At 39.1% G+C, this 25044-nt stretch overlaps 1 protein-coding gene across 2 annotated transcripts in view; it reads right to left on the reverse strand.

Annotated features, from left to right (window-relative positions):
• Positions 1 to 6904: 6904 nt before the first annotated feature.
• The window catches only part of LOC105028774 (chemokine-like protein TAFA-5), a 92136-nt gene continuing 73996 nt past the window's right edge, over positions 6905 to 25044 (reverse strand). Inside the window, exons 4-5 of one of the 2 annotated variants that reach the window (XR_002196531.3) lie at positions 15357 to 15485; positions 6905 to 11510 (exon numbers count right to left, since the gene is read on the reverse strand). Coding sequence is in view for 1 of the 2 variants with exons in the window: in XM_020044955.3 (XP_019900514.1) it covers positions 11502 to 11510 (9 nt within the window). In the remaining variant the exon portion in view is untranslated. The remainder of the gene's footprint in view (positions 11511 to 15356; positions 15486 to 25044) is intronic. The other variant, XM_020044955.3, reaches the window with a different exon arrangement.

A 25044-nucleotide genomic window follows, 5' to 3' on the forward strand; every position in this document is an offset into this window, starting at 1 on the left:
TTACATGTCCATATGCTCGTGGAACGAGGGTAATATGGTTTTGGTGACTGTAAACTCTATTTACAAGTTAATAAAAGGCAAATGTTTTTTTCTTATTTCTTATTATTTTATTTAAACCCATGAATCGCCTCCCCTCCTGTTAATTAAGCTTGATTTTGTCCTGCCTGGTGTGTTCTCCAGTCTCATAAAACATTTTCTGCTGCGTTGTTATATTCACAGGGGAATGATGCTGGAGTATTAAAAAACAGGTCAAAGCATGTTGACTGCAATCTTTTTTGTTTAAAATTAAGTAATTTCTTAATGAAAACATTTTGGAGCAAATGTACTTTTATACATATATATTTTTTAGTTACAATACTAATCAGTATTTATGTAACATTGTTTTTTGGAAAATCTGGTGATTTCTCATATACATTCAGTATTATACTAAAATGACTGGTCTCAAATTAAATTTGAATGAAGGGGTATTCAGTCATAGCACTGTAAACAGTTGTTTTGGTTTGGTTATGATACAAATATAACACAGTTAAAGTAATGATTGTCGGCATAAATTCCCCACCAGCAGACCAGGGGCACGTCCCAGGCCAAGGGGGTATAAAAACATACTCTGTAGATCAGAATACATCATAAAATAAGCAACAACAGCTCAGATCAATGCCAGGATTTATTGAAATTATTCAGTATAGCTTACTGTCCCCTATTTAAGGGCACCAAAATAGTTTGTAAATTTTCTTATTAAACAAGTGTGTTTCTTAGCATCATTACTGCATACACAAGAGAGCTGTCAATGTCTAGTCTTGATCCTAGACTTTGCAATTGCATTTGGAGTCGGTTGCTGGTGTCTGACAGCACAAAAACCAAAGAGATGTCAATGCAAGCTGTAATCGTGATGCAGTTATATCAGAAAATTGGTAGGCTACCTTTTCTGTAAAATAAGGTGGAAGGGGTGTTATGTTTTGGGCATGTATGAATGCCACTGGAACTTGCTCTCTTTTTTCATTGATAATGTAGAATTTTTTTTGACAGAATGTGTACAAAAACATATTGTCTGCTAAGATCCAACCAAACACATTGCAGCCAGACAGTGACTCCAAAAATATTGCTAAAGCAACCAGGGATTCTTTCAGATCCAAAAAGTGGAATGTTCTTTACAGGCCAAATGAATTACCCCGACCTGAATCCAGTTAATATGTGTTTCACATACTAAAGTTAAAACTGAAGGCAAAAATGCCCCAAAACAAAAAGGAACTGATGACTGCTGCAGTACAGGCCTGGCAGAGCATCACCAAGGCAGATTCCCACCGTCTGCCAAGGATACAAATGATTTTCAAGTATTAAATATTACCTATGTATTTAACATTTTTAAAATGTACAATTTATTTTGTAACTATGTATTAGAAGGTATGTAATTCCTACATGGTTTACAGTTAATTGATGGAAATATCCGCAAATTAAAGCTGACAATCTCTGCACTTTAACCTGTTATTCATGGTTTTATTCTGCTCTGCCATTTCAGAATACTTTTTCAGAATACTTGTCTAATACTGGTGGGGCATAGTTTTTATTTTAATCCAGTACAGAACCAATATTATATATTTTTTTCGATTGTAATTTTAAGAAAGCTGACAAAATACTTTGCTATTATTGCAAAACGATTGTAAGTTATCTACTAGATGTCGGTATCGAGGAGAAGCCAGCAGTTAGTAGCTGTTGTTTGTGACACCCAATAGGTCAGAGTTTCCCAACATTTTCAATTACTGTACCACCAACAGAATTTATCTTTGCTCTGAAAACTACTGAAATACCCCCTCATGTCAGTTCTACTAGTAAGCCTATGATGTCATGACTGTTCTCATGCATCCCTTGTTGATAGGCCAAGTACTTATACCCCTGGTTGGGAAACATTGCAATAGGCCATTAACAGACTACATTCAAGATTGAATAATGAGGATGACAAGGTAAAAAATACATTTCTGCCGATAACCAATTAACTCCATTGCCATCCAGAGCGGCCAGTATGGCAGACCTCCTCTCCCATTCAAAGTGGTTGGTATAAAAGAGGGGTTACGTTTTATATTAAAACATATTACTACTCATTGCTATGTTCACACAGGCAGTCCAGTTCAAATATTTTTTCATAAAAAGCGGATATGCATAACTTTCAAGAACAGATAGTATTTCTGCATCAGCGTCCCAGAAATCTCAGCTGTTGCTGGTATATCAGTTTACTCTTAAAGCCCCACACTTAATCTGTTCACTTTATTCAGCCCATCTAAAAAAGATGTCCTCATCTAACCAGGTGAGTTGACATGCTGTTCATTGAATTATGTACTAAAATAAATAACATAGCTTGCCACATCAACACAACTAGGAAAATTACTAAAGGCACTTTTCCACTGCATGGTAACGACACGCCTCGACTCTACAGGGCTTGCCTTTTTTGCTTTTCCACTAGCCAAAAATTAGAATAGTACCTGGTACCGGATAGTACTGGTACTGAGGCAATACCAAAAGGTGATGTGAAAACACGGAAGACTTCTGATTGGACAAGAGTGACTCAAAGCGTGCAGCAAAGCAAAGCAAGCTGTTTTTGCCAGATCGCGTAAGCAGAGCCGGACTAGAAGAGCGAATGTCTCTTAATTACTTACTCACTTACCTGCCTACCTACCTAACTATCTTCCGACCGACCGACTGACTACCCCTTGTTAAATAGTGTAGTGGTTAGAGGCATGGGCTACAGAACATCAGGTCCTATGTTGGACTCCTTTAACAGACAAAATGCATTATTCCTTAGGTTCAGGACAGACAAAAACCTTGCTGGCTACAACCCAATGTAGCTACGTAATATGAAGCTTAAAATAAAACAGGTTCTGGTGGATATTAGGATTTGATCAAGATAGAAAAATTACTTTGCTAGCTACAACCTTCAGTAGCCATGGGAAGCTACTCTTATATTGTGACTTTCTGGTGGATTTTCAAATTATGTCTTATCGTTTCTACAGGATAGACAAAAACGTAACTTCACTGGCTACACGATTGTCTCGTCTTTTCACTGGACGAGAAAGTCAGTTATCACCTATTGTATATTATTGTATCAATGTCATTCACGAATGGCTAATAAGCTGTTAAAATGGCCAGTGTCAAAAGCCATACAGTTAATAGATGCTATTTGTGGAGGATGTAAACTTAATAAGAAACGTTACTCAGTTTTACACAATGGTTAATGGTGTCTAACGAAATATTCAAACTTGGTGTGATGTTAATGTGTGACAACATTATATAATGTCAAGAAGCTGTACTGACAGTTAACAAATGTACAGCTCTGTGACGTAGTGGTTAAACACAGCCTTTTACGTGGGTGACGATCTACACTTTCTATTGCCTAGGATGGGCGTCCTGGGCCGGCCCTGTTCACTGTGTTTTGGAACAAGGTCTATCGGCCTCTCTATTAGCAGATTTGCTTTCTTCTGATTGAAACCATATTTTCTTCTGTACCGTAAATTCTGATCTTCTTCCATTGTTATGCATTTGTGTCACTAGTGTCTCGCTGCTTGATCCACAAAACGAAGAGTAGTTTTTTCAGCCTCAACTCTTACATCAAACACATCACTTCCTGAGCGCAAGAAAGATTGTCCTGCCCCTGTGCCAGCCAACTAGTTTGTTTCCTTAGCAGCAGTACACCGTACACAGCAGAATAGCGATGTTTTAATACAAAAAACAGACATATTTTAGCTTTAATTAGTCTTTTGATAAATCACATCAGATCTTTTCATATTAACCATTTTCAGCTAATCATATTTTTAGTCATTTAGCTGTCTGCCTTATTCAGAGCAACATACAGTAGTGAAGTGCATACATTTCTGACCAGGTCCCCCACGGGAATCGAACATACAACTTGTGGTGTTGCAAGCAACCAACTAACTTAGAAACAAAGGACTGATGGATCAATAGAGCAATGAGTGAAAAAACATTCGAATCAGGTTGCCTGTGTGAACATACTGTTTAAAGTGTAGGTTTAGGCAGTGTGCTAGCAATGAATTAAAAATGTAATTGCTGTGTAGAAGCACAGGAATTTCTTCACTTTTAAAAGATGATACAGTAGGGCAAAAAAGTATTTAGTCAGCCACCAATTGTGCAAGTTCTCCCACTTTAAATGATGAAAGAGGCCTGTAATTTTCATCATAGATTTTCAACTATGAGAGACAAAATAGGGGAAAAAAATCCAGAAAATCACATTGTAGGTTTTTTATGAATTTATTGGTAGATTATGGTGGAAAATAAGTATTTGGTCAATAACAAAAGTAAATCTCAATACTTTCTTAAATACTCTTTGTTGGCAATGACCGAGGTCAAACGTTTTCTGTAAGTCTTCACAAGGTTTCCACACACTCTTGCTGGTATTTTGGCCCATTCCTCCATGCAGATCTCCTCTAGAGCAGTGATGTTTTGGGGCTGTCACTGGGCAACACAGACTTTCAACTCCCTCCAAAGATTTTCTATGGGTTTGAGATCTGGTGACTGGTTAGCCCACTCCAGGACCTTGAAACGGTTCTTACGAAGCCACTCCTTTGTTGCCCGGGCGGTGTGTTTGGGATCATTGTCATGCTGAAAGACACAGCCACGTTTAATCTTCAATGGAAGGAGGTTTTCACTCAAAATCTCACGATACATGGCCCCATTCATTCTTTCCTTTACACAGATCAGTCGTAGGTTTCCACCCCCATGCTTCACAGTAGGTATGGTGTTCTTTGGATGCAACTCAGCATTCTTTCTCCTCCAAACAAGACGAGTTGAGTTTTTACCAAAAAGTTATATTTTGGTTTCATCTAACCATATGACAGAGAGCTGGGACCAAAGTAACAAAGGCTACCATCAGTAACATACTACGCCGTAATAGATTAAAATCCTACAGCGCACGCAAGGTTCCCCTGCTCAAGCCAGCGCATGTCCAGGCCTGTCTGAAGTTTGTCATTGACCATCTGGATTATCCAGAGGAAGAATGGGAGAAGGTCATGTGGTCTGATGAGACAAAAATTTTGCTTTTTGGTCAATACTCCACTCGCCGTGTTTGGAGGAAGAAGAAGGATGAGTACAACCTCAAGAACACCATCCCAAGCGTGAAGCATGGAGGTGGAAACATCATTCTTTGGGGATGCTTTTCTGCAAAGGGGACAGGACAACTGCACCATATTGAGGGGAGGATGGATGGGGCCATGCATCACGACATCTTGGCCAACAACCTCCTTTCCTCAATAAGAGCATTGAAGATGGGTCGTGGCTGGGTCTTCCAGCATGACAACGACCCGAAACGCACAGCCAGGGCAACTAAGGAATGGCTCCGTAAGAAGCATCTCAAGGTCCTGGAGTGGCCTAGTCAGTTTCCAGACCTGAACCCAATAGAAAATCTTTGGAGGGAGCTGAAAGTCCGTATTGCCCAGCGACAGCCCCGAAACCTGAAGGATCTGGAGAAGGTCTGTATGGAGGAGTGGGCCAAAATCCTTGCTGCAGTGTGTGCAAACCTGGTCAAGAACTACAGGAAACATATGATCTTTGTAATTGCAAACAAAGGTTTCTGTACCAAATATTAAGTTCTGCTTTTCTGATGTATCAAATACTTATGTCATGCAATAAAATGCTAATTAATTACTTAAAAATCATACAATGTGATTTTCTGGATTTTTGTTTTAGATTCCGTCACTCACAGTTGAAGAGTACCTATGATAGAAATGACAGACTTATACATGCTTTGTAAGTGGGAAAACCTGCAAAATCGGCAGTGTATCAAATACATGTTCTCCCGACTGTATAATCCAATGGAGGACATTAATTGGGATGACATTCTCTATGATTGGCTAAAAGACACACCCCTAATAAGCTTGAAACTGTATGCTGCAAATCATGTAAAGTTAGATTGTCAAAAGGATCAGTCATTGAAGGTTACCAGCATGTATTGCCATTGGCATCAACACACCTGTGACTTACAGAGAGATGTAAATTTGGTGCATTACATCACAGCTCAAGTGACACATCACTTTCCAAAATATTGCTTTCCAAAATAAACAATTGCACAAAAAGCATTTAGGTTACATTGGCATCACCATCAAACACCTAATCTGCTAAAATTACTGACGGCAAGCACAAATATATCTCTATTTCATCATGCCCAAACCATATGCTAATAACCTCCACCAGTACATCTTACCGTATTCAATGTATTTAGTAGCAAAAATAACACATTACGCAGTACCTCAAGTATATTTAACTATACTATGTGAGTTCATGGGTACTGTACCAACGAAAACTACCTTTGATATTTTCGTTCCCCAGGGTACAGCACTCAAGCCTTACCATTTCTTTATTTTCTCAAAATATGTTCATTAGTGTTCCCAGAAATAAGTAATAACCTAGTGGCACTGCAGAAACAATGATGTACTCAAGAATGAAGTTGAAAGTTCATATCCCCAAAGCATTAATGTATGCTCAGTTTCAAATGTACTGGATCACTGCGAATTTTACACAGTTAGCTAGGCGGTGATAATAGAATACTTATCTATCACCTATCAGGTCTGCTTTTAGTAAACTTCAGTTAAGGATTCTAGTCAATATGATCACAGTCCTGGTAGTGTAGAACACAAAGGAGTTCTAGGTTCAAAGCTCAGTAGTTTTTTTGTTTTTAAGTGTGACTCCCATGTGTACACATTTATAAAATATGTTAAACTAATTCAAATCAGAAAACAAACACACTGTCATTTATAGATATACAGGCTTCTTACATACAATGGTTTCAGAAACTATTCTGACCCCTTAATTTTTCCAATTTTTTTTGTATTTTTTATTGATTAAATAAAACAAATAAAAAAAACGTTTGCCATCAATTTACACACAATACCCCATATTGGGGGGAAAAAACATGCATTTAGAAATGTTTGCCAATTTATTGAAAAAAAAAAAGATAATATCTCCTGTGCATTAGTATTCAGAATATTTGCCTTGACACTCAAATGCATCATCCATCATTCAGCATGAAAATGACCAGACTCACACAGTCAAGACAACCCTGGAGTCGCTTTGGGACAAGTCTGTCAATATAGCTGATTGGTCCAGTCAAAGCTTGGACATCAACCCCATTGTACATCTGTGAGGAGACACTAAGATTGCAGTTCACTGACACTTCCCATTCAATTTAACATGGTGGGTCTAATAGAGGGACATTTCAGAAGGTCTAAAAGTACAAACTACAGTAACTGCCCAAAACCAGATGGTAAATCTAGTACAGGAATACACAAGAAGCCTCAATGCTGTGATTGCTGTTGAAGGCCCTTCAAGAAAGTAATGAATAAGGGATCTGAATACTTAAATACATGAGATATTGGGGGGTTCCCAATATTTTGGCACCAATTTCTAAAAACATATTTTTGCTTTATCATTATAGAGTAATGTGTGCATTGCAAAAAAAATAATAAAAATAACCAATGAGAAATTAAGTCTATAACACAGCAAAACATGGAGAAAGTGAAGGGATCTGAATACTTTCTAAAGGCACATAAAGTTTGTATATATACTTGTTTAGGCAAAGTGGAAATGTGTATACGCTGATTACCACTGGGTTCACAGGCTTGGTGGAGCACCAGGTACTTCAAGTAGCTTGCAATCCAGAGGTTGTTTGATCAAATTCCAAGTAAGATTGAGTACCCAGAAAACAGCATACTACCCTTTCACATGATCTTGGTAAATGTTTTTACGTTCTCCATAAATTCAAGAACATCAATAGTTTTGAACCTGACTGCAGATACAGGATGTTCATATGTGTGCATTGATTTAGTCATACCCAATGCCTTTTATTAAAATATATGCTGTTTAAGAAGTAAGATACATTGCAGAACGTTAGAAAAGTTGGTAAATGGGTGACATTTTGAAGGGGTTCCTTTTAGTGTTATTACACTGTAACAAGCACAGTAATGAATAATAATAACAGAAATTAACACCATATTAACAACATGTAACTGGTGGAAATTGTAATTTGTAAGCAGAGTTGCTGCAGTGCTTGATAGAAATGTCCATGTTTCCAATTTGTATCCAAACCTACAGTAGCCTGCATAAACCGGAACAGTTATAACAAACTGAAAACCAGCCCCCTCATTGACACTGCTGTGTTTAGTACTCTGGTGTTGATGCTGCCCCAGGTCAAGGTTTAATTTGGAATACATGGAAGCTTATGAGCACTATGGCAACAAATGTGGGGTTTACATACTCTGTGCAGTAATGGCTTGTACAGTATCCTCTAATTTGGATGCATTTCAAGTGCACTTTAAATAAAGACCAGATTGTTGGGTGATACTATATACTGTAAGTGAATTATGAGTAGGTACAACTTCAAGATGGACATCATTGTAATTAGATAAAGCCTTTGTAAGATGGTGTAATTGTCTTGTACTTAGACATACATTTAATGTACTCTTTATTGTACAAATGTGTTTATTCTCCCACTTGGATAGGACATCTGTAAACCTTCAAAAAGGGGCCATTTGTCAAGACAGGAAATTTATTTTTTAAGTACCGCTGAAGTAACCTTCAATACACATGTCCCGTGTAACCGTAGAAATGTTATAGTACTCAGGTAGATATTGCATGCACCATTGTGTACCTAACAGTTTTCTTTGTCTCAACTGGATGGAAGGAGGTTTATGTTATCATAATGGCTTATGCACACAAATGATTCACTTTAAAATGATTCTAATATGCAATCATCTGGAATGACAGCTGACATATGTGATCTCAGTCTGTAAACCAAGTTAACCCAGATTATACTTTTTGATGGCAGAAGTTTATTATATGTTTCGCAACAACATTTTGTGAACATTTTGAAGGGAGCGTATTGAGCCTCTAAGCTTTGAATTTCTTAGGGAGTCAGAACATCCAGACTGTTTTTACTGAATACGATACAGCTGAGAAAACACAGAACTTTAAACCTTGTTGAATGTAGTGGAAAATTGCACATTGGTAAGCATTCAAAGTTATACTTCCATTTACTTCTATGTAATTTCCACAAGTTACATGTTTTTATTACAGGGTAACTGTGCGTTTTAACTACAATACTTGCTATAGTGAAGTTACAGACGTTAACTGGCCAAATTTGCTCAGGTTCTGTCGTCACTTTCTACGAATGGCTTGCAAGTCTGTATCAGGCAACGTACAACAATGCCATGAGCTGACCAACTACCATGACCGACCAACAACTAAACAATGTAGCTAACCAGTGTCATTGTAGAATTTGTAATTGTCACACCCAATAAGCTAGCATAGTAAGTGTGATGCCAAAGCTACTAACCTGATAGTCAAAGTGCCCCCATTCATACCATTCCTACCCTTTTGTGACAGGAAGGTTGGAAGATTAAAAAGACATTTGTGCCATGCCATCCACAAGCCTCCATCCTGTACCCACTGGATATTCTGCGTGGCCAGTGTACACTTTCTCTTTGCCTTCTATATCATTGATGTGTTCTTATTGGTCAGTTATTAAGAGTAGGACCCTCTCTTAACAGTTGTCCCTCTACATGTTAAAGGCTCAAAAAGTAAATAATAAAAATAACTTTATAGCACGGCCTGTGACCCACACATGGTCGTGTTTAAAGAGGAACTCCAGAGTTTTTGTATAACTTCAGCCAGTAGTTGTAAGAGTGGTGCTCATGAGCTAAGATTTGTTCAAAAAAAAAAATAATGTGTAATACATCATCCATTTGTGTACTACATCATCCAGATTACCTTTCTATTTAATTTGTATGATACTCTATGTTATAAATCCAAATCATTACATTTGAATTTGGTGTGCTTAATATCCCGGAATAGACCTTTAATTGGCAGACCTCGACCTTGTCACACTTAATGAGCCAAGACGTCTGACAATTGTTTACGACTTACAATTTGCCCATGAAGAAGTTAACACTTAATTCAATGAATTTTTTCCTGAATGATGTAAATCAATGTTTTTCTATGAAGTCTGTTAAAACAAACAAAACTTCCACAGTATGTATGTGCTGCTCATACTGAAACAATTTTGAACAAGGAAGTTTAAATTGAGCTGTTGTGGTAGAATCTTGCCGCTAGGCACTGCTCACTACCCTCAGTGGTGTTTCTTTCTAAGCTTTGCTTGCTTGAGTGAGAAAAGGTCCCCCTTGCTAAAATGTGCATAGATGTGAGAAAGTTGTAACCTTTTGAGCTTTGGTTGCAAACTCTGTAGTCACCAGTGGTTAAATCAATGTCTCCTTGTGTCTCCCCCCTCTATTTAATGTAGTGAATGTGGTTTCAAAAGTAAAACCCCAACTTGTGCAACATTTTCACAAAGGTTACTGGGGACTAGAAAAGTAGAAAACATAGAAAATATGACCTTTCTTCAGAAACAGGCTCTGTACTATTGTCTGGTTGCTTTAATTATGTACTTTCCTATTCATTTCATGTTAAATAATTGACTTTTTATGATGAAAAAATAATTCAACAGCTTGAAAAGGAGCCACTTGACTTTGTTCAAATGAACAAGACAGACCAATAGCTTAAAGGACATAGCTCATTGTGTATCCACAGTTTATGATTGGCAATGTGTTAAATAAGGTTTTCTACAAAGATACAACATATAAAACTGTTAAATATATAACTTTAGGCTTTTGAAAATACATGTAATGTTTCTTTCCCCCAAACATATGACGGATTTCCTCTTCTTTTCCTCTTTCCTGGTGAGAAATGGATTGCTTGTTTTACTATAACCAGCCATGCTGACTGCAAATCGTCCAAATATAGCAATTGAAAATGTAAATCTGATTTAATGTGGGTCCAAAATAGAGCAGTGAGTACACAAGTACAGTTCAGTAGTCCACACAAAATGTAATTGACGAATTACACCATGTCCTTTGAATTTCTTTTGCTGTCCAGTATTTGTAAATAATTTGTATACAATTACTGTGGGCTACAAGTCCCTTTCTTCAACATGTGTACATTTGTGGGATACAGTCATCATAGTGTGAGTGGGAATATGGGATTGCATGTTTCATCAACTTGAAGTTTCTAAACCCCTTACAGCATACTGTGTCCTCCAAAACATGGTGCTGTTGGCCATCTATTTCTTTGGTCTGTGAAAACACTAGGAGTTGCCAAGCGTAAACTTCAAAAGAGAATCTCATCCTGTGTCTCCAAAGTCTATGCTGGGTCGGATCCAGTAGTTCACGATGACCCACTTCAGAGTTATCCAAACTCAATTGAAAAAGAAGTTCTGTCTCCCAAGGAATACTACAGCATCGCAGTCCATATGTTCCATGTTAGCTCCAGCTCCCGTATTAGGAGTCCTAGGCCTTTGGTAACGTTTCGCAGCGTGGCTTCACTCGCTGAACAGAACAATGGACGGACAGCTGATGATAAGACAACGTACGCTCCACACAGGCGGTGACGATAGACTATGGGAAGCAGCTCACAAAATCCTCTCTCTCTTTCCGTAGAGTCTGTCCCTGCCATCGTCAGGAGACCTGGGAATCAATGGGAACACAAAAGCCATCAGGGGAGCAGAGAATCCATAATGACATTTTACATCTGCCTCTGCAATGAGAGCCCTTCCGCTTGTGTAAGCAATGTGTTTACGGTGGCGGCCACCATCGATAAAATGGCAAGCCCATCACTTCACAGGACTCAATCTAGCATGTTATGTGTGATTTAGAAAACATTGGGTCTCAAAACCCAGGAGTCAGAATATATTAACATGAAGAAAAATGTAATACAGTATGTTTTGCTATCTAACTCTTATATGAACTATACACTAATACCATATGATTGAGAACAACTTTAGTTTGGATGTTATCATGATTACGGATAATCCTGAAGATTTTTGAATAATGATGAATGAGCATACATAGTACATAAATATTAATATTATACATAATGCTTCGTAATTATTGTTTATGGTGAGAGGTTAGCAAGTGTTGGGCCATGATCTTAGACTTTCTCAAAATGTTCACGGTTCATTTAGTATTGTCATAATGGCAGCATCAGAATAATACATTATTATTTCAGTATTATATCATAATGGTGTTTTTAGAAATATTATATTATTTTTTAAATAGAATTTACTCCAGTATAACGCAATACATAGTTTGTACCAGGCAGAATATCATCTGGAACTTAAAATGTGAAAATGAATTCAAAATCATCACAAGTTTGATTTACTTCAGGTCTTCAGGGAATATGGGAGCAAATACTAAACCTATGACAAAAATATTGAATTTGTCCAAATACTTCTGGTTCTTGTCCTCGCTTAAGTTCCAGCTCCTTTTCAATCTGACTGTGTGACAGTAATTTCAGTCAATGAACTCTCTCTAATGATGCCCAGCTGTTGCTCAGATTGAGATTAGACACGCAAAAGATGTAAATGAAGTGGTGAAAACTGTGGCGTGAGGCAACTCTTGCTGTGTGAGGTTTAATTCAATTAAATGCCAGCCTTCCCAGGGTTGCATAAAATCCTACGATGACCCATCATTTGAGAGGTTAAAGAGTGTGACGGACCTTCTTCATTTACAGATACAGGTTTTATATGTAATCAGAGTCGTTCCAAATTCACTGCAATTTGCCATGGCCCTTAATGTACCATTGAACATGTGGTGCTCCACACTGCCCTCTAGCGATTAGGTTCAGAATTATAAACAAAATCTGAGGCAATGGGAAAGCAAAGCACAATGTCTTCCATATATGCTCTCAGGGCTTTCACACCACAAATTAATTGAAGCATGCCGCTGGCAAAAGGGACTGGAGTGGCATTATAAGTCACTTTCCCCCACTTACAATACAATGTCATGCATAATCATTCTTCACCCGCTGAGCTACTATTGAGAATGTGGGGGCCAGTGCTTTGTTTTAAATAATTGGAATCTTGCTATATTGATGACTTGTGCTTCAATTATTAAAAATAAAATATGTTTGCCTCACCCACACATTAAACCCCCAGGTATTAAGTTAACTGTCATTATATACTTCACTCATACATTGACTGTGTTTTGTGTTGACTGTATTGTAGCTGTAGGCAATTACGGAGTCTTTGGCTTGCATTTTTAATGCCTCTTAATCCGTGCATGATGTTGTAAACATAATTTCCCCAAGGGGAATATACCAAATATTGCATATATACAGTATCTCACAAAAGTGAGTACACCCCTCACATTTTTGCTAATATTTGAGTATGTCTTTTCATGTGACAACACTGAAGAAATGACACTTTGCTACAATGTAAAGTAGTGAGTGTACAGCTTGTATAACAGTGTAAATTTGCTGCCCCCTCAAAATAACTCAACACACAGCCATTAATGTCTAAACCGCTGGCAACAAAAGTGAGTACACCTCTTAAGTGAAAATGTCCAAATTGGGCCCAAAGTGTTAATATTGTTAATAGTGTTAATATAAGTGTTAATATTTTGTGTGGCCACCATTATTTTCCAGCACTGCCTTAACCCTCTTGGGCATGGAGCTCACCAGAGCTTCACAGGTTGCCACTGGAGTCCTCTTCCACTCCTCCATGATGACATCACGGAGCTGGTGGATGTTAGAGACCTTGCGCTCCTCCACTTTCCGTTTGAGGATGCCCCACAGATGCTCAATAGGGGTTCAGGTCTGGAGACATGCTTGGCCATGTCCATCGCCTTTACCCTCAGCTTCTTTAGCAAGGCAGTGGTCATCTTGGAGGTGTGTTTGGGGTTTTATCATGTTATGTTTTATCATGTTATTATCATGTTGGAATACTGCCCTGCAGCCCAGTCTCTTAAGGGAGGGGAACATGCTCTGCTTCAGTATGTCACAGTATATGTTGGCATTCATGGTTCCCTCAATGAACTGCAGCTCCCCAGTACCGGCAGCACTCATGCAGCCCCAGACCATGACACTCCCACCACCATGCTTGAATGTAGGCAAGACACACTTGTCTTTGTACTCTTCACCTGGTTGCCGCCTGAACCAAATAAGTTTATCTTGGTCTCATCAGATCACAGGACATGGTTCCAGTAATCCATGTGCTTAGTCTGCTTGTCTTCAGCAAACTGTTTGCGGGCTTTCTTGTGCATCATTTTTAGAAGAGGCTCCCTTCTGGGACAACAGCCATGCAGACCAATTTGATGCAGTGTGCTGCATATGATCTGAGCACTGACAGGCTGACCTCCCACCCCTTCAACCTCTGCAGCAATGCCTGCAGCACTCATACATCTATTTCCCAAAGGTAACATCTGGATATGACGCTGACCATGTGCACTCAACTTCTTTGTTCAACCATGGTGAAGCCTGTTCTGAGTGGAACCTGTCCTGTTTAACCGCTGTATGGTCTTGGCCACCGTGCTGCAGCTCAGTTTCAGGGTCTCGGCAATCTTCTTATAGCCTAGGCCATCTTTATGTAGGGCAATCATATTTTGTTTTCTGATCCTCAGAGAGTCCTTTGCCATGAGGTGCCATGTTGAACTTCCAGTGACCAGTGTGAGGGAGTGTGAAAGGGATAACACCAAATTTAACACACCTGCTTCCCATTCAAACCTGAGACCTTGTAACACTAACGAGTCTCATAATACCAGGGATGGAGAACGGCTAATTGGGCCCAATTTGGACATTTTCACTTGGTGTACTTGCTTTTCTTGCCAGGGGTTTAGACATTAATGGCTTTGTGTTGAGTTATTTTGAGGGGACAGCAAATGTACACTGTTATACAAGCTGTACACTCACTACATTGTAGCAAAGTGTCATTTCTTCAGTGTTGTCACATGAAAAGACATACTCAAATATTTGCAAAAATGTGAGGGGTGTACTCACTTTTGTGAGATACTGTATATACTTTTTGGATCACAAAAAGTATATTCAGTTTAGTTTTCTAAAAAATAAACTATGTAAAATAAGGGCCAGAATGAATATTTGAATCCCTCAAAAGAAAATTTGTAATGCTACATTTGGGGACAGTATATGAGTTGTGTTTTGTATATCAGGTATAAGAAATAAAACAGGACAAATTATTAAGGTACGGACAATTCAACATAGGATGTAAACTATTATCATGCCCCACTGCCAATTCTGTTTTTAAACAAAACATTTCATATTAAATCTCCCATTTTTATTTACTCAAGCTGTATAAACAGGGATAGCAGACACTTGTACTCATTATTTCAGATATTCTTAATATGCTGAAATTCAAACCATACAGGTTTGTCTTTGAGAATTCACTATTCCTGTCTGAATGCATTCACTATTTCAATGGACATTGTTATTTTATTACGGAAGAGGAAACAAGTACGTAATTTGACATAACAAAGGAGTAATCATGCATTTGACATTGGGTGGAAACAGAATTCATGTACCTTGCTGTCGCGCTAGCCTGCCAGGATCTGCAGTTTGATGTTTCTCTCCTGTCTGTCCTTGAAAACTGGTTGACTTTTGCTGTCTGGCTGGCATTGCCTTCTGTCTTTGTATGTGTGTCGTCATAGGGCCTGAAATCACAGGGAGACTCTTGCATTTTTTTTTTACACAAGATGCATAGGGATGCAGTGAAGCATAGACTTAAAAGAGGTTACATTTGCTGTTGGTTCAATGAAAGCCTGTTCGTGCTTTGAAAATGTCCACTGATGAGGCAAAAAATTATGACCCCTCAAACATGAAGTGAATAATGTTGATCATCTCCTAACTAGGGCACATGTCAAGGTCTGGGTAGATTAGATGGTAAGCGAACAATCAGTTCTCGTAGTCAACATGTTGGATGCAGGAGAAATGGGTAATGACCTGAGCGACTTTGACAAGGGCCTGATTGTTATGGCCAGATGACTGGGTCAGAGCATCTCTTAAACAGCAAGGCTTGTGGGGTGTTCCCGGGCTGCGGTGGTGAGCACCTACCAACAGTGGTGCGAGGCGGGATAAACCACAAACAGGGAATTGGGGCGCCCAAGGCTCATCAATGTGCAAGGTCAACAAAGGTTATCCGGTCTGGTCCGAACCGACAGAAGATCTACTGTGGCACGTCACAGACATGTTTAATGATGGTTATGGGAAGAATGAGTCACAACACACAGTGCATCGCACCCTGCTGTGTAGGGGACTGTGTAACTGCCGACAGGTCGGAGTGCCCATGATGACCCCTGTGTAGATAGTGCCTACAATGGGCACAAGCATTGGAACTGGACCATGGAGTGGTGAAAAAAAGTTTGCCTGGTCCGTTTCTTTTACATCACATGGACAGCTGTGTACGTGTGCACCATTTACCTGGGAAAGTGATAGCACCAGGATGCACTGTGGGAAGACGACAAGTCGCAGGAGGGAGTGTGATGCTCGGGGCAATGTTCTGCTGGCAAATCCTTAGTCTGGGCATTCATGTGGACGTCAGTTTGACAAGTGCCACCTACCTAAACATTGTTGCAGACCAGGTACACCCATTCATGGGAATGGTATTCCCTGATTGCAGTGGCCTCTTTGAGCAGGACAATATGCCCTGCCACACTGCTCATTATGTCCGGGAATGGTTTGAGGAACATGATGAAGACTTCAAGGTGTTGAGGAGCATGATGAAGAGTTCAAGGTGTTGAGGAGCATGATGAAGAGTTCAAGTCCTATCCACAGTGGCACAACCTCGTAACTTAAGGACTTGAAGGATCTGCTGCTAATGTCTCATTGCCTTATAGCACAGGAGACCTTCTTGTGTCTTGTGGACTCCATGCTCCGGTGGGTCGGAGCTGTTTTGGCGGGACACAGAGGACCAACAGCCTGTTAGGCAGGTGGTCATAATGTTTTGGTTCATCAGAGTATATTTGTATTCAATAGTTCAATACAATCAGTGGTGCTGTGGTTAGATAATAGGTATGCAAAACTGATCATCCAAATGCGGTCAAATATTTTTAAATGTAAAACGTACAAGTATTTTTCTGCAGTTTCTGCAAAACTTTCATACACTACATCACTGAATAAAGGAAAACATTTTGGGGTGAACAAAAACTGTAGCGAAATAAACATTGCTTTGCTATATTCATATTGTGTCTCCAGGAATTCCTGGTAATCGGTTGTGACTGACAGATTTGATTTGTGAGTAGATACTAATGGTAATGTAGCATTGACATCAAAGGACTAGAACTAGTGATGTTTGAAGTCATCAGGAAGAATTTAAGACAAAAATGAAAGCATTAATGACAACAGTGAAGTGATACAAAATACAGAAATTTGAAGGAAAGTGGACCTGGACTCAAGTTCAAAATGCAACACAGGCGTGAACACATTAAAAGTAATATGTGGCATTAGAATTGTTTCCTGCAGCTGGAGGTGAAATATGTTTGACATTTGGAGAATTCTTGAGGTGAGGTTATCATTGCCTCTTATGCTCGGATGTATGGCTTGTCTGCCATTGTACCTCCATAATGTTTAACGTGAGGATTGTGAAGGGCAGGCTGCTTCCTACAACCTTTAGTCATGCTGCACTGCCTTTGACAAGCAGCTGTCCTCTCCATGGTGCCTGTGTTCAACCTGTGTTTTGATTGGGCCCGTTAAAGCCTAGCAGCCCAATGGGATCAATTAAGGTAAGGGATTCAGCTTCACCACAGCCAAGTCTGCCTGTCATCTGTAGAACTCTGTGCTGTCCACTCATGCATTCCCTCAGTTGGAAGGGCTTTTTTAACAAATCGCTGGGCACACACACATTTATGCCAATAATCTTCATTAAAAAGGTGTTGCATAAGAGCTGGGTCTCCTGGCATGAAAATGTACCATCTTCCTTCTCAGTTTTTTTATTCACATTTTCTGCTCATGCCTGCTGCCAAATATGATTGATTACAGTAATCGCATTCCTCAATGTTAATGTTGATGTTGCAGATAATGTTCATTTCTAGCCTGCCACACACTCAAGAGAGAGGTAATAACCAATGAGCTTTATCATGTAATTAAGAACGTTCACTGAATCTAGAAATAGAGAGTGTATGGGAATATGAGATTGCAATAACTGATTCTTGGGTTTTAATATAATGCTTGTTGTTATCTGTCTTTCTTAGATAAATACTGTAGGCCTGCTAAAATTAATTGGAAAACATAAGGGGCTGTGTTGCCTGGATATGAACATAATTAATTTTTGATAAATCATGAAAGTAATGTGTCTGGAGAGCAAAACAAGACAGGTTCTAACTGAGGTAAATAGGCAAGCAATTGGCAACTATCTCAAAGAAAAGAAACAAGCCTTATTGTGCTAAAGCCACCTATAATTATTTGTTATGCCAAACATTTTGCCCCCCCCCCCCCCCCCCCCCCACCCGCCATGCTTAGAAACTGGTAATATGCAAAAAGAATGGCTATTTATTAGCTGTCCCATCAATAAAAGCTAGCCAACTTTAATTTTTACAGTGGCTGTATTTCCCCCCATTGGATTTTGCCACATTTTGTGTTATAACAAGTAATGAGTTTTTGCCACTGATCAACTGAAGAAAATCCATAAAGTGAAAGAGAAAAATATAATCTGCAACCAATTGTTTTTAGAAGTCACTTAATTAGATTAATAGAGTCCACCTGTGTGTAATCAAGGTCTTTCACATGAATTCAGGTCAGGCGAGTCACCAGACTTTCAAAACTCCGGGGCTCAGACAACCAGGGGCTCAGGAACTGCATGTGTGTAATTCAAGGGGCAAACACAGAGGCTAAAAATTTAAACCTAACTGGAAGTACCAAAAACTACAATTAATCGAATGGCCACTTGAAGCTGGCTGCAAAAGGGAGCAATCTCCATATATCTCTATGGCAAAATGCCCAAATTTACAGCAGAAATAAACATGTTTACAGCCTGGTTAAAAAATAGTTTTTGTGTATATTGCTTATTTCCCCCTTTTTGACAATGGTGGGGGAGGGGGGGGGGTCTTAAAATTAGTGGGCGTGGTTTAATGAGTGACAGGTGTGGTGCTGGCGCTGTCACTCGTGTCACTCCTAGCGGTTTGTCCTTTTGTTATCGCCTCAGCTAACTCCAGTCACTGACAAGTAACGTTATAATCAAGTGACATCCAAATAAACGACTTGTAACAATACAGGCTATGCTCATAACTAAAGTTATGTGAAAATCTAATATCTATTTTTAAGTCTCAACATCGTCTTGACAAAATCTATATATTTAAAAAAAAAAGCTGAAGCATTTTAAGCATACGTTTTGTTTTACAGCTTTAGGTTAACTTACCTCAAATGTAAGTAGGTAACGTTAAGGTGACTGGCTACCCACCACCCACTAGCAACGCAGAGAAACATACTGGTAGCATTTAGCTTAGCTTCTTAGCTTTTGCTAACTTGGTAATGTGGAGCTAGGTAGGTATCGTTTTAGCAACCAGGCACCTCAAATGCACTTGGCAACTGCCCCACCTCTTTGCCCATTTTTGGTTATCCGGGAGTTAGGCATATTGACGTGCTGCCAAGATGGCGACGTTCATCTCCACCAAAAATGAGTTCAAAACAGTTCTTCAAACACCTATGGGTGACGTCACGGTTACTACGTCCATATTTTTTGCCGGACCGCGTAAGCGTAGCCAGCCAAGAAGAGCGAATGTCTTACTCAGTGCATGAGTGCGTGCGTGAGAGAGTGAGCGAGTGTCCGACCTACCCCTCTTGTTAAATAGCGTAGTGGTTAGAGAAGTGGACTTGAGAACTATAGGTCCCGCGTTTTTATCTCATCGCAGGCAAAGCGAAGTACGCATTATGAATTATTCCATATAGACAAAAATGTCTAAACCGTTAGTATCTACATTATAATAAGCCTGAAACAAAACAGTTTACGGTTATATTGCGACTTGAGAATTTTTGAAGTACGCATTCCGTGCATGCGTTTTGGATCAGGATAGACAAACACATTTGCTGGCTTAACATACAGTAGTTACGTTATAGTAAGCCTTAACTCAAACTGTATAAAGTTATATTGCGATTGTTTCTGGCAGTTATATTGCAGTTATATTGCGAAGTTCATCTTCAGTCTCATTAGAAATTGCTAAATTCTTATCATTATTCCTAGGAAGTTATAGTAGATACTAGTAAGCCTATTACTGGCTAATAAGCTGTTAAAACGGCCAGTGGCAAAAGCAATACAGTTCATAGACGCTATAGTGGAGGTAAACTTAATAAGAAGCGTTAATCAGTTTAACAAAATCCTCAATAGAATATCGACTGCTGAAATGTGTAATGCCGTGGCGTACTGGTTAAAGACAGTACTTCTTGTGTGGAAGACCTAAGTTCGAATCTATTGAAAGCAACAACATTTATTAATTATATATATAAAGTTATATTTAAATATATAATGTGTCGAAGCCGGTATAGACCAGATGTACAGTAGGCAGCAGAGCTAGACAATAGATGATGGGGACATTACAGCTTTTATTTAAACTCGCTCTTAGTTTTACTGTGCTTTATGATCAAAACAACACACAAGCCCAAATAAGAATTAGCATTTTGGTATAGCTACTATTCTGGCTGTTTCCCTTCCTCAAATTATTTCCGTGGCTAGAGCTGTTTTCAATGAATTCACTTTCGTTAGCAAACAACGGCAAAAATATTTCCGTTAGCTTTGTATTCCCCATCAATGTGCTCACAAACATTGTGAAAATGTAGTATTTATGTAGTATGCTAGTGAAAGAATGGTTGGCTTGAGATGTAATTCCAACTTTTTTCTTTTTTTCTTTTTGCATGTTCGCTAAATTTGAAGATGTTGAACGTAACTTCAACTACAGTTAGGCTACTCCGCAACGTTATAGATGAGAGCAGCCAATCCATGTACTTTGAACAGCCCATTTGATTTGACTGGCGGTAAATACCAAATCCGACGTCTTTGCCAATTAATTCATACAAAATAAGAAAACCATACTGCTTTTTAGCTATTAAGAGCACAAACACTATGGGCAATCAGGCCAACACTATGGCCAATCAGGCAAACAATTATTATATAAATAAATTATTTTATGTCGTTATATAGAGAAAACTGAAGAAATAGGGATTGTGTCCATCGGTCTGCCTCCATCAAAGTGGACGAACGACCCAACCCAGTGGGCGGAGGTGTTATATCCTGATAGGCTATATACAACTGCCTTATTGACATCTGTCACTTTATTTTGCTGTTTTGGTAGTTTGGTAGCCAATGTGACGTTACATGTGACCATGTTAGCAAGCTAACTAGCTAGCCCCCTGCAACTATAAGGTAGGTTACAAATGAATGATATACTGCTACAATAGTTTCCAATGAACAATTACATCTGTTGATTAATAACATTTTTGAAGATTGAATTCCTTATCATTTTCTTATCATGGCCTTAATGCAGCACTTTGACACACTTTGAACTGGGATTATAATGATGATAATCATGACATAAAATCACTTCAGGGAAGTTAATTTTAAGAATGTTCTATGTACTGCCTTTTCAATGCAGCATCAACATGAACTTCTTTGACTTTTAACATTATAACTGTTTGCCACAGATATAAACGTGTTGACAGGATGGGTCCTGTCAATGGTTGACCATTTTCACCCTCTCTGCGGATGGCTTGAAGCCACAGATCTCTCCTTTTGCTGTCCTTCGCTTTTTTGGGAAGTAAAGAAAAGCTTAAACTAGCGTTTTGCCTCTTATTCGACACGCAAAACGCAGAAGCTTTGAGGCGTGGAACCAGTAATCTTTCCAATTTTCTGCTGTTGTTTTCTACACTTCTACAGCACTAGCAGTCCCCCAAAAGGAGGCAATGGTCGTTCAGACGAGAGGAAAGTGATGTATAGCTGCGCCCATCTGTAGACCGACCAGCGCTCTCTAACTAAATAGTACATGTATGTGTGAAAAGGCTTTGGGTTTTGGGGGTTCATCTGCAGCTCCAAGTTAATTGTTTTGGGCTTGTTTTGACAGCTCTGGTTGCTTGTTTCTTTTGTTATATCTGACAATATACAGCGCATGCTCAAGTCATGATTTATGAAGCACTTGTCGGCTCGCCTTGCAAATATTTATTACATTGCAGTGTTTATGTCAGCTCGCAGAACACTTGGGGCTGACTAATTTAAAAACATCCGGGGCTAGAGCCCGGAAATCCCGGGTCTGGTGATGCCCCTGATTCAGATTAACTACACCTATCTCTGGGAGGTCCCACTGCTGGTTAGTACAATTTCTAGCAAAAACTACTTCATGAACATGGTGATGGAACATTCAAAGCAAATCTGGGGAAAAAAAACATTTCCACCAATCAAAGGTAGTATAGAAGAACATTTCCAAGGCATTATATATCCCCTGAGCACAGTAAATTCCATTATCTAGAAATGGCACAAGTATGAATCTGTCTAGAACTGTCGGTCCTCAGAAACTGAGTATCTGGGCGAGAAGGGCACTAGTCTGGGAGCCCACCAAGTGGCCAATGAAAACTCTTAAGGAGTTACTGTCTCTCCATGGCTGAGCTTCAACAATAACCTGAGTGCTTCACAAAAGTGGCCTTTATGGGACAGCCGCAAAAACAATACAACTCACATTAAATCTCGGCTAGAGTTTGCCCGAAGGCATGTTGGAGACTCAGATCAAGTGGAAGAAGATTCTATGGTCAGAAGAGACCAAAATTGAGCTTTTTGGCCTCAACACCAAGTGCTATGTTTGGTGCATATCTAACACTGCACATCATCCTCAGAACACCACCTCTACCATTAAGCATGGTGGTGGCAGATAGAAGACCAAATGTATGCAAGTACAGAATGAATATGTTATGTTTTGTATTCATTTAAAACAATTTGGAGACTTTGACTTTGTGGACTCTTTTGGGTTGATCAGTGGGAAAACTTTGTAATTAAATCCATTCAAATTTCATTCTGTAACACAGTAGGATGTCGTAGGAGGGTAAATACATTTTGAGAGCCCCTGTAGTCATAAAGCTATTTTCCAGAGTGACTTACAGCAATGTTTAAAATTTTAAGCTGATGTGTACTTTTAGTTTAAACTAGATTTTGTAACTTCAGAGGATTTCATGGTTGGTATTTAAACACGGCAACACAAGTGTGTTAATTCAAGTAAAACCTTAACCCAGGGGTGTTGCCTGGATCATGACAGAGAGAGCATGAGTTGATTTCTTTCTCTAAAACCCCACTGAAACGGTGAAGAAATTAAAATGGACCTAAGTTATTAGCCTCTTTCTGTTCAGCTTGCTAACAATCATAGAAACAAAGCTAGACAGTCAAAGAGGATAGAGAATTGCAAAAGCAATGGACAGAGGCTACTTCTTATTTTGTACACCAAGGAAAAACTCTATAATCCATTTTAAGTGCGACCCTCCGGACCTCAGTAAAGACCAAATGTAGTCCCCAGGGCGAAATGAATTTGACACTCCTGGACTATGTGCAGTAAAAATAATAATAAAGAGAGGTACAAATGGATTTGGTTTGCTAGCTGCAGACTGTCAACAATGTCTGTGATTGGATTGTGTGCCTGCAGGTATTTATTAAATCAGGATAAGGCCCTCTCGACTCCTCATCCTTGTTACTGAAGAATGTCTAGACAGAGGTTGAGATTACAGCGAAGCCATACTGCTTGGCATGGCAACCAATAACAAGCTACTAAAGACAGATCCTTGACCAAGTAAGGAATGAATAACCATTGCCACAATTCCCAAGTAATTCCCCTGAATGAAAATATGTTTCTTCCTAGCTTCAAGCTTAAAAGATTGGTACATTATGTAAACTATGCCATAATTGGGGTTCAAAGAAGCACTGAATGAACCCAAAGATAAATGGTACTATAGTTTATACACTACACTATACAGCAAAAAGGCTATGAAATATTGCCATAGCAGCAAATTCCTCTGCCATTGTTAGCCCATTATACGGTCAGAAAAGTCAGCATGTATCCCGAGGTGATTTGGCTGGTACCTTGTCTCACCCCAGGTTTTTGTGATACCTCCTCTCTGTCGGCTGTCTTTGCCTCTTTCCTTCTTTCTCTCAGTAAGTCTCGATCTTAGCAAGATAGAGAAACTGGTGGTGGGCCCAATTACATGTGCACCACTTTAGATGAGACAATATGCAGATATTGTACACGCACAAGGAATTGATTTGAACATGATACTAAGTCTGAGCATGATTCAGCACCCCCTGAATGCCAGAAGATATGATTGTTACACTGTGAGGGACATTCAAATCAAGGAATACAAAAGATCAGAGAGAGTTTGAGTGGGTGGACCACGATATAACCAGTCAGCCTTTTCTAAGGAATTCATAGACATACTAGGTAATCTTAGATGAATTCAAAAATAGATCTGTAGAAGGAATTTGAAAAATGAGTTGTAGAATGAGAATGTTTGGACATGATCAGTTTGAGTAAAATCTTTTTAATTACTTTAATTTTGTAACTTTCTGACTGTAAAAGGAATTTCACATTAAAGCGGTTTAAAGTAAATTGAGGCTGTAATATTCATTTTTACTGTCTAATAAAAAACGTGACATTTCGTACACATCAACTTAAGGTTATCATGTAATCTAAAGGTTGGATTTAGGTTCCTCTAGAGCAACTGCACTCTGCTATTGAGAGCATTTTATACCAACCCTACACTAGTAAACCATATTGTACTAATAGGTTCTACTAGAGCACTGATAAGTTACAACACAATTATTACAATGGGGTTGGATCGGATGCCCCCACACCCAAGGCTCTCCATGATCATTTAGAGAACCCAGTCATTTAATAGACACTCATGTCAAGATGATAAAGTTCTATAACCGTTAATAATTTTAAGAATTACGTAAGAACATATTTTGCAGTTCTAGTTATCATTGTTGACTACCTATTTCTGTATAATCAGATAAATGTTTGCAACAATCTATAGACAGTGTTCTTTGATGGAAATGTAACTGGGCCCAACATTTTGCTTGGCCCAGTTCCTTGGGTGGTTGGAGATTTCTACAAAAGACCAATGGAATGTTAATATGCAAACTCCACCCACCTGGGGCTAGAGGCCATTCAGAACGAACTCAGTGGATGGTTACTTTGCAGTGACTTGCACAATCCTACGCAATGTTATATATACTTTAGTCGGGTGGGTGAATGGGTT

The sequence above is a fragment of the Esox lucius genome, chromosome 19, assembly GCF_011004845.1.
Source record: "Esox lucius isolate fEsoLuc1 chromosome 19, fEsoLuc1.pri, whole genome shotgun sequence".
Lineage (NCBI taxonomy): Eukaryota > Metazoa > Chordata > Actinopteri > Esociformes > Esocidae > Esox > Esox lucius.